Raw genomic sequence first — 10,794 nt, 5'->3', positions numbered from 1 at the left:
CGATATATTCCAGCCAGTAAAAGCTGTTATTCAGATTACAGTATTTGCAGAGAGGAGCAGTTTCCAGTTATTGGCAGGTATGAACTCTCCAGTCTCTCCATCAGTCCATCCTGCACCCTAGCAGTGAGTTAGGAGGAAAGCCATGGTTCCACAACTTTCTATTAAAGAGGATGAAGAGTCAGAACAGTTGTTGTATAGCTTTAGTGTCACGGGTATCAGATTCATTTACAGAACATGTGTCCGAGTGGATGGACGGAAGATTATAAAGATACCGATAGTTCAGCCTTGAAATCCAGGACAGATAAATGCTGTGTAACTGTAAGGCAACAGTTGCAGTCTGAACCTCTGTGATTTTATTCAGACTCTAAAGTCAAAGTCAAAACATGTTACTGACCCATTATGTTTGTAAGTTAAATGATCAGACATCATCACCAATTAAAAAAACTTTAATTTAGTCATCATAAAACACGCTCCTTTACAACTGATTTTTACAATCAAAGTATGGAAATAAGGCAGACCCCTTTAGGAATGATAGGAAAAGAAGAGAAAACTGATTCACACCGACCTCCACCGAAATTAACTATACAACTATCAGCCTGATATCCCCACCCCCCTTGATTGAGATAATCAGCCCCAATATGAGCCTTTATCTTTAATCATGAAATGCATTTAGATCATTTTAAATCTGAAGGGGATGTGCCTTCAGCCAATTAAACCCCAGTATTTTGGCTGGAAAAGATGAAGCCTCGAGTTGAAATATTAATTTAAAAAAAATTTTTTTTAAATTTATACTTTTGAAACTGATGGGATCATGTGTGAACAAACTACATTCTGAATAAGAAGTTATAAAGAGATATCTTGCAGCCAACTCTAGTCTCCAAACTTTAAAGAGGCTATTTAACCATCATAAAGCTTTTTTCCCTGCAATGTTAATTAAATTTAATCAAGCCACAAACCAGACCCCACATTAAGTTTTAAGGTTTTCTGTAAGGGATGAAAAAAAGCTGTAGATTGCCGTAGTAACTCAAGTTACAGAGATATAATGGTACATAATGAGGCTGCCTACTAGTGTGCCAAGTTGTCAAGCATCACAGTGGAGGGGGACGGTTCCCAGTTCCCTTTAGTACGCACAAACAGTTTCTCAGAAAAAAAACAAAAGAGTCATGCAGCTTCTGGTCTGCATGCAATTTCACCCCACCTTCTGTCACAGTCACTCAAAAAACAAAACAAACAAAATAAAGCCTAAAACAACACGCCGTGCTTCTTCTCATACAAGTTAGAATTAATTCACAGGTCGTGTGTAAAAGCCTTAAATTTATACATAAATCAAAGACCCCTCAAGTCAGTCTGTAGCTTGTTGAGTTGGTACTGCGAAGACGAGTTCGTCGATGTCCAAAAGTTCAACATAGAAAAAAAAGAAACTGTAATTGAGAGTAAGCAGTTCTGTCTCACACAGGAAATCCCCATGATTGTGGAGGGAAGAAGTTGCTTTGTACAGTATACATACATATACAAACACGCGAGCTCTGCTGTGAGCAGGCACAGTGATACAGAGGATATCCAAAATCAGCCTACTTACATTTTAATGGTGCTGGAGCAGAGAAGTAACTGAGGCAGAGCAGCATTTGGGACCCTCTAACTTTCAGATCTTGGTGCGTGAATAACATAACGAGCACCTTTATGATCAAGACAAACCCTCTGTACACATTTCAGACTTGGTTGCACTGCTGGCAAAGAAGTGACCTGGCCTCAATTTCACCTTTTTGGTGATTATTGCTGTAAGTATAATTACTTAATAGAGAGTTAACCCAAATAAAATTCTCCTCAAACAATCTTTAACAGGTCTGTTCTCCTGTGCCCAAAAAAGTTTTACCCAATGAATGCCCTCGAGCAAGACAAATCCCTCCACCACCTGAAAACACTCTACAACACAGACTTATCCCAAGTTTAAATATAAACTAAAGACATTTTAAAGAAAAGTGACAGTTGATGTTCAGATGGGAGGCTAGTTGTGTTTGTCGTTATGCAGGATTTAAAGGAAACTGTGTCGCATAAACAAAGAGCTTGTTACAAATGATTTCTCTAGCGGTGCCGGACACTCCACTTGCTAGACAAACTCACTAGCCACGGAAAAACTGTTACAAGCATCTTGCTGGTTAATCTGTCTGACCTACTGTGAAAACATGACCTCTGGCAAGAAGAAAACATCTTGTACAAGCCAGTGTTGCTTGGGGGCCATCCTCTTCAGAGATCTGTTTCAGGCTTGCTAATATGGCACTTAATCAGATCCAATCCATCAGTATTGTTGCTAATTTATCTACACTCTATACAATTATTTTTAAAAAAGTGAGTTTCACTGCTTTTGAGATATCACAAGTTTAATCAAGACTAAATCTCACTGTGCAACTGCCATCTAGTAAAAGGTCTCTAATGAAATCAGGGCTATTTTTCGACTTGGACGAGCACTATAACGCAACACTGAAAAATCCACAGTGACCTAAATGAACTCATCTAAAAGATCCACCTCTGGCATCTTGGAAAAAAAATGATTTCTGGTGGAATTAATGCATACATACAGTAGATGCATTATACTTTGTTGTCAGTGTCATTAGATAAAATGTCATCATGTGCACTGGTTGTCACTGGAGCAACTCTGATTTTCACTCGTTCCCTGCTTCGAGTTCATTTTCAAGTCATAAGAAGTCCCTGCACAAGATCCATTAACAGACACCAAGCAATAAGACATCTGAATCCACCGTGATTGAAGTCTTTGTTTCAGCTTCTTCCTCCTGTACACCCATCTAAAATCCATCATGAGCTGTGGGTCTAATGATGGTGACCGATGGACAGCACCAGCGGAATGAGGCAGCCCAGCACCAGAGCTACCACCTCCACCTTGCTCAGTCCCTTCCCTCCGTTTCCTCCCGCAGGAGCGTGGCTGTGACCGCCGCCCCCCACCTCAGGCAGAACGTGGACCGTTGCCACGTAGAGGAATGTGCCAGCAGAGAAAAGCATGGCGACACCTGTGGCGTTGACGTCTGACAGTGCTTCTTTGCTGCTCTAAGAGGGGAAGAGACAAGAACAGTGTAAAGCTTAAAGTTCTCCTTTTCTAGTGACTCCAGTGTTGATGAAATAATGTCTTTGTAGTATTTGGGCAGTAGTGTAAAAATCACAATACAGACTAGTAAGATGACAGCTGGATATCTAGATCCTCAAAGTACTGTATTGTACCAAACAGTTAACACTGAAAACTAAACATCTAGCAAAATGAAAACAGATCAGTGCAAAAATATAATAATTACCTGACTGAGACCTAAAAATGTGAGCATGGCGAGGACTGGCGCTGCCAGGGCAAAGACCAAGAGATGTTTGCGGATACGATTTCTCTCGAGACCGGCATGCATTAGGAAGGATACAAGACCAAATGCTGCTGGCGCCTACAATCAACAAAACAGAAGAGTTTATATAGCAATTTACTGCAGCAAACAACAATCAATTCTTTTACCAGTTAATTTGTAAATTAATGCTGAAAAAAACCCTCTGTGTATTATAAACTCAGTAGCTGTACTTAAATTTAATTCATTTGCAGGCCTGCAAAAATTAAAGACACCCTTACTGCTTCCTTAGGATTTATGGAGGAGTAGTAATTGATCATCATTAAGTGTAAGCACCTCTATAAATGCAGCTGTTTTGTCAGTTTGCTCCTCTGCAGAGATCAGCAGCAGAAGCAACTGTTTGTCTAGGAAGGGTTGTAGGTCCAATTTTATACAACAACAAGCAAACATATCCATCATCCTTGAGTGACAATGATTATTCACAAGAGGAAAACATTCAAGATATCAGACAATCTTCCTAGACATAGACAACACAGCAAATTCATCTCAGGGTCAGACTGTACAGTGCCCAGATAGATTGCAAAAAACAAACAAACCAAGAGCTACATCTCAGACTCTACAGCCCTCAGTCACAATTTTAAATGTTAAACACAGAACCTATACTGAATGAGTATAGGTTCTGTGGAAGGGTTGCTAACAGAAGGAATCTTCTCTTTAAAAAGAACATGGCAGCCTTGCTTAAGTTACCAAAATTGGATCCGATCAACCCACAAGACTTCTGGAACAATGTCCTTTAGATAGACAAGACTAAAGTGGAGATGTCTGGCCATAATGCACAGCGCCACATTGTTTTGGAGAAAATCAAACACAGCATATCAAGAAAAAAACAGATCATACAAACAATGAAGAAGGGTGGTGGAGAAGTTATGATTTGGACTTGTTTTGGAGCCACAGGACCTGGACACCTTGCAGTCATTGGTAAACAAATCGAAGTATTCAAGAGTCAAATGTAAGGCCATCTGTCTGACAACTAAAGCTTGGAAGACACTGGAAAATGCAACAGAATGACTGAAAAAAAAGAATCAAAGTGTTGCAAAGTCCAGACCTCAACATGGAAAATATCCGGCAAATCTATGAGAGACTAATAAAGTCACACAGAAAATAATTACTGAAGTTATCACATCTAAAGATAGTTCTACAAGCTACTGAATCACTGGGCTTGTTAGTTTTTCACAGGCCTGATCAAACTTTATTTTTAAGATGCCAGTATACGTATACACACAAACAAAAAAAAAAAAAAAATCAACCACTGACTGCATTATATATGATGTATATTTACCTTATGCAGCATGATAGCTACAAAGACAATGAGCTGAACGCTGGTCTGAGAGGTTGAGGCAGCAGCACCCAATGCAACACCATCAGCTGCAGGCAAAAAAAAAAACAGAAAGGTACAGTAACTACTGGAACACTTAAAAGCAATGATTCGTCATTAAAACAGCAATAAAATCTGGATTAAACTACTGTAATAAAAAGAAACTAATACTGTTTGAACTGAAAAGTAACATTTGTGTATACATTTTCCAAATTAAAACAATTTAAAGCTTAATTAAATTCATAGTATTCTGAAGTAACACAAACTCAGGTACAGAATAAAATTACATCTTTTTCATGAGTTCCACCAAATGTAAATACATATTTAATATTTATGATTAAATATTAATATAATTAATTAATATAATATAATTTAATATTAAATATTATTTAATATTTATTTTGTGTACAGTAGCATTATCAGACGATATTAAATCAGACCTACCTGCAGCATGGACCACAAGCCCCAGGGTGGTGGTGATTTTGGAGGAAGCAACTCTTGCTGCCTCTGGATCTAAACCAACCAACCAAAAATAAATAAATAAATAAACAAACACACATACACAACTCAAACAGTTTGTGGCAAGGAAACAAATCAATAATCTTGATGGACCACTATGTCCACACCGAGTTAAACAGCACCACAACATTGGCAGACTTTGAAGAGTATTATCAGCTTAAATAAAGATCTCTAAAATTGTTCAGTGCAGAGTGTGGGTGCATCTGGGAAAACAGAATTAGCAGTTGAGCCATTTGGATGTGTTTTGGGTTTAATTCAATCTTATTTTTCGAGGAGAATAAGATGAGAAGAGACTAATGACGAAGCTGCTTTTGCTGCTTTTCCCTAACCAACTCTGGCTAAGGCTATTTGAATGCTTACCTTCAGTGTTGTGAACATGAGAACTACCTATCTGGTCCACCAGTAGCATAAAGACAAAGCCTAGAACCAGAGACACTCCAATGTAGGCATGGAGCTGCTCTTGATTGTGCTCATGCTTCCCACTAGCACTAAGAGCTGCCTCTGCTTCACCCTTTCCCTCGGAAGCTTCTGCAACTGCAGACTGGCCGTGACTGTGGTGTCCACCTGCTGAAAGAGAAAAATCAGCAGAAAAATGGTCTGATAAAGACACAAATACGTTAATGCATCAGAACCAAAGAAATGTAAAATTAAAATTCCATCACACAGCACAGAGACCATCATAAATACTGCTATAAATACTGATATGGAAATGACAATAAGTCAGAAATTGGCAGAAACTGATTTCATGATGTTGCACTTTACTTTCCTCTGTTTAAATAAAATTCATACTGTTACAATGTACACAAGCACATATCATTGGTCTACATGCTCTCTACTTAATTTTCCTCTGGTATATTTCAGTTTAAGCCTGTTGCAAGCATGAAGGAATCCAGCGCTGTCACAAACATCTAAAGACTATTTTAGATTTTGCATTATAAAGTGCATAAAATAAGAAGCAGACAGGAAATGAGGAAAGAACAGACACTCAGGAAAGATGCACCCCTGAAAGTTACAATTACTCAGTACTTTCAGTAGAATGACTAATCAATTGTGTAACATATAATTATCTGTAAAAAGGTTCAATCAACTGTTTAATCTACATTGCTGTTAAATGTACATAAAAGAAATTAACAAGTTGATTCAACATGATGGAAAACCTGAATATCTTTGGGTTTTGTATTGTCAGTCAAACAAAACAAACAGTACGAGTATGTCACCTTGTACAGTTTATTCAAGTAACAGATAAAATAAATAAATACATTTCATCAGCAACACAAAACAATTATTAGCTCAAGGTCTTCTAACAAGATTTTTTTTTTCTTAACTTACAGGAAGCAGCCAAAATTGTGTGTGGCGGGGGCAAAACAATTTGCTTCTCATTTGAAATTGTGATCACTTTTGGAAGTATTTAAACAACTTGTTTTGTCTGACTACCAACCCAAGAAAGATTACATTTACATTACACATCAAAGAGAAAAGCAGCAAAACAACACAAAGGGAAAACTTGGTGTCCTTTCTTGATAATTAACCGGCTAACTAATTTAATCTATCTACAATTAGGAGAGACGTTTATCACTTATTTATGTTTATTTGACTATTTCACCATGGCAGCCTCTGAAACACACTGTACATTAGAAATAAACCAATATGACAGTGGATGCCCTGAGCTTTGCAACTCATCCATGTATTTCTTAGCTTAAGGAACACGTATTTTTAAGAGCTGTAGCACATCCCGGCTGATTGTGAAAGGCATCATTACTAGTTTTCTGAGCCATAGACTAAAATAACCGAATGAGCTTATCTTCAAACGTGCACAATCCAAAGATATTGCAGTCCGTAAAAAATCACGACTATTACATTGTCTTACAGTTATTGATACAGTAGTTAATTCTTAATTGTCTGTCCATTCATGATCTGAGCAAACCTTCCATCTCCCCCAAGGAACCCTACCTTCAAGGATTTCTTCGTAAAGTGCATGGACCCCTTCTGGGATGATCACGGCAAGTGCAGTCCCACAGAGCAGCCCTGCTCCCAGCACAGTGATCAGCTTCAACTTCTCCTAAACAAAGTCAGAGACCCAGACCTTAAGCACAGTAGCTTCTTATTGTTTGAAAGTTCAGTCCATTTTATGATAGCTTGGTAGCTAAAGTTAGCTACATGCATATGTATGTCACAAACCTACCTCTGAGAAGTTAACCGCTAAAGGTATCGTCCCGGCCACATAACATCCCACCAGCATCGCAAGGGACAGCAGGCTGATCGAGCTAAAATCGTCCATGACTGCACTTTTCTCTTCGGCTAACCTACTGCTAAGCTATACCATCAAATCCAACCTCCACCTGCGCTTTTAGCACGGACCTTTGCTCGTGACGGTAAAGTTCAAGAACATTAGTTTTTTTGGTGGTTAATTCAATACACGTCACGACCCACTTTCGGTACCAACCCGGTCTGGTGCTAAACATCCACTTTATAACTGGTCAGTGTGTCGCTCACTGGCCTCGGTAACGCAGTCAAAGCTAAGCTAACTAGCGTCAGTATGTATATGCCTTTCGATATTAATGAAAAAGAAACCCGGAAACAGTAACCGTCCAGTGCAAACAACTGATACTTCGCATTTTTTCTGTCAAGTCCAGTTGTCAGAATAATATTGCAACTTCCCGATTCGGTTAGCGTCAACACACCGGCTAATTGAACATCTTCTTGTTTGGAGCTGATCAAAGTGCTTCCGGGTCAGAGTTTAGGCGACCTGCCACGTATCCGCGAGACTCGCTGGAAAAGATAAGGAAGTAATGTGACAATTTTAGCAACAAGTCATAAACATGGGGAAAAAACAAGAATAAACACCAACAGTAGATTCTGTAAGAGAATTTGCAGTTTTTATTTTTGTGCGGTTTTTAAAGTTTTATTTATTTGTTTGGCTATTTGTTTATTTAGTTATTTATTGCAAATAATAATACACTTAAACGTAAAATATGACTATAAATAAATAATACACTGGAGGAAAATTGTTAATACTTTTTTAGATTTTCAATGTAAAATTTCCAGATTGTTATATTTAATTTGCTTAATGTACATAATATTCACTTAATGTATATAATGTTGGTGGTCCCCATCTTTAAGAAGGGGGACCGGAGGGTGTGTTCCAACTACAGGGGGATCACACTCCTCAGCCTCCCGGGGAAAGTCTATGCCAGGGTGCTGGAAAGGAGAGTTCGTCCGCTAGTCGAACCTCGGATACAGGAGGAACAATGCGGTTTTCGTCCTGGTCGCGGAACACTGGACCAGCTCTTTATCCTCTCGAGGATACTTGAGGGTGCATGGGAGTTTGCCCAACCAGTCTACATGTGTTTTGTGGACTTGGAGAAGGCATTCGACCGTGTCCCTCGGGGTGTCCTGTGGGAGGTGTTGCGGGAGTATGGGGTGTCTGGCCCATTGCTACGGGCCATTCGATCCCTATACAACCGTTGCAAGAGCTTGGTTGACGGGGGTAACTACTTTGGCACAACACCGACAACATTTTGAGCATTTTCGACAGTTTGTGAAATGGTCGTCATTGGCATTACATGCCAGTAGTGTTCGCTAACTGACTTTACCGGTGATTATATTTATTATTGTTATTATTATTATAATTATTATGTATTATGATTAGTTTCCCCACCGGAAGAAGATAAGATAAGATAAGATAAGATAAGATAACCTTTATTAGTCCCACACGTGGGAATGCGACGTTCTTGCCAGAACATTCCCAAATAATTGACCACGTTTATTAACAGATCAATTTTCTCCACAGTTTTAGGGTGAGCTAGAATAGATATATGGTTTCAGTAATACGAATAAGAGCGCAACAACATAGAGACAATGACGATCACACTCATAATTTCATTACGTTAGTGCACCCATCGCTCCGCATCCTTAACGCTACATTGATGTCGAGAGTCTCTGACACAGCTGTGCTCTGCAGCACAGACACCCTGCTTATCTGTGATTCGGCCAGACTGGTGTTGAACTCCAAAGACATGCGCGGGGTTAAGTTAGTTGCTGTTGGTGTGAGTGGTTGTCTGAGTCTCTCTAATAACCCTCCAACAGACTGGCGACCTGTCCAGGGTGTACTTTTGCCCTATGACAGCTGGAATACAACCTGAATAAAATAAGTAGGAGAAAATGAATGATGTTTATGAACTGTAGTTAATGTAGTCAGACAATAAGTTACCGAGCAACAGGCCACAAGTCTTGGTGCAGAATCATACTAAGATTTAAAAAATAAAATGTTGGCACTGGTGTTTGAAACAGTATACTGTCAGTAAGACTGGAGCAACTGCACACATCTGGAAACTAATAACTAGAGTAGTTAAGTAACATTTTGTTACTGCATCCATTTAGCCAGGTATAATTAGCATGTCTACATACATGTCATTTCTAATGTGGTCCTATGTGGTATGTTGTAGGACAGTGAAGTGTCTGACACTGACCATGTACCAGTGCCTGAGAACACTGGTATGGAGGGGGAGAACGCACCTCTTTACTGTATTTGTCGGAAACCAGACATCAACTGCTTCATGATGTAAGTATATATCAGTTTTATATTTGCAGTACGTGCAGTAGGGGTGGGCGCTAGCTTCAGCAATGTTATCAGAGTTTGTTTTTTTTTAAATGAAGAGCTTCTATTTCGAGAAAACTACCAATAAGGATATATGCACGGATCTAGAAAACAATACTGTAACATTTTATTGATGCTTGCAGTTTGGAGGAAGCAGTATTTGCAAGTGTAACTAAATTCCAGGCATTTTCCATCCTTCTTTTCATATCAGCTTTTTTCTAATTGTCAGTGTGAACCAAGGTGTCAGCAGCAGCATTATAGTGCAAAAGTAGTGACCCAGCATAGATCAAATGTAAGCACAAAAGTAGCCAAGGTAGTGTTTTTCCTGGAAGTTTTAAGTGAAAGGATAAAGTATAAAGTAACTGCTTACCACTTTAGTTTAACAATGATTAATGAAATGTAACCGTGTAACTCATCAGCAGTCTGCACAGTATGGTCACATATTAAAACTGAAGAATATGTTGTACTTGTTGTAGTGTTTCATCATGGGTCCAGTTTTTACCCAGGTGCTTAAAGCCCTTCTTTACCCTCATGTAACACCAACAGTAATTTCCAACCACTATTTCCTGTTCCTGTCAGTCAAACAAACAGACGACAAACATCTTCTATAAACAGGAATAATGTCATTTTATCGGATTAGAAAACATCTAATCTAGCGTTGATATTACACTGCTGTTTAGTGTCTGGCTGATCTCAGTGTCACCAAAATATCTGCCCTACATGTCAAACAATGAGAGAACTTGAAACAGTAACATCACCTAGCAGCTTATTTTAATTAGTGCTAACGTTTTGTTTGCTGGCTAACATTGCTATTATTATAGTCACAGTTAATTGACTTTGAATAGCTTTATTTCAAAAGTAATTTTACAATTTCACAGCCATTTAGCTGTGTTAACTGTACATGCTGTAGGTCATAAGGCGTGCATGGATCATTTTTATAATCAGCCTCTTATCTTTTGTCCACCACA

General features: G+C 38.8%; 1 protein-coding gene across 2 annotated transcripts; it reads right to left on the bottom strand.

Moving 5' to 3' along the window:
* Window positions 1-430: 430 nt before the first annotated feature.
* Window positions 431-8,007, bottom strand: slc39a9 (solute carrier family 39 member 9). Of its 2 annotated transcripts, none has more exons than XM_085440632.1 (7): window positions 7,412-8,007; window positions 7,180-7,288; window positions 5,590-5,796; window positions 5,155-5,223; window positions 4,675-4,760; window positions 3,303-3,437; window positions 431-3,060 (listed from the first exon to the last, which is right to left on the bottom strand). In XM_085440632.1, exons 1-7 carry the CDS (start codon window positions 7,505-7,507, stop codon window positions 2,827-2,829), a joined length of 936 nt encoding a protein of 311 aa, XP_085296758.1. In that variant the 5' UTR covers window positions 7,508-8,007; the 3' UTR covers window positions 431-2,826. The 2 variants fall into 2 exon arrangements, with proteins under 2 accessions (XP_085296758.1, XP_085296759.1); XM_085440633.1 differs by having other exon boundaries at window positions 5,590-5,793.
* Window positions 8,008-10,794: the final 2,787 nt, after the last annotated feature.

This window comes from Copadichromis virginalis, linkage group LG19, assembly GCF_057382275.1.
Source record: "Copadichromis virginalis isolate Kocher_CV1m ecotype Utaka linkage group LG19, C_Virginalis_male_GT1.1, whole genome shotgun sequence".
NCBI lineage: Eukaryota > Metazoa > Chordata > Actinopteri > Cichliformes > Cichlidae > Copadichromis > Copadichromis virginalis.
This window is presented reverse-complemented; position numbering and strand designations above follow the sequence as displayed.

Excerpts from the sequence above, each read along its gene's own strand:
- slc39a9 (XM_085440632.1), bottom strand. The coding sequence starts at position 7,507 with ATGGACGATTTTAGCTCGATCAGCCTGCTGTCCCTTGCGATGCTGGTG. Across the intron at positions 4,761-5,154 it reads GCTTGTGGTCCATGCTGCAG|CTGATGGTGTTGCATTGGGT; the intron begins GTAGGTCTGATT and ends TTTTGCCTGCAG. Across the intron at positions 3,438-4,674 it reads TAGCTATCATGCTGCATAAG|GCGCCAGCAGCATTTGGTCT; the intron begins GTAAATATACAT and ends TGTTGATTGTAG.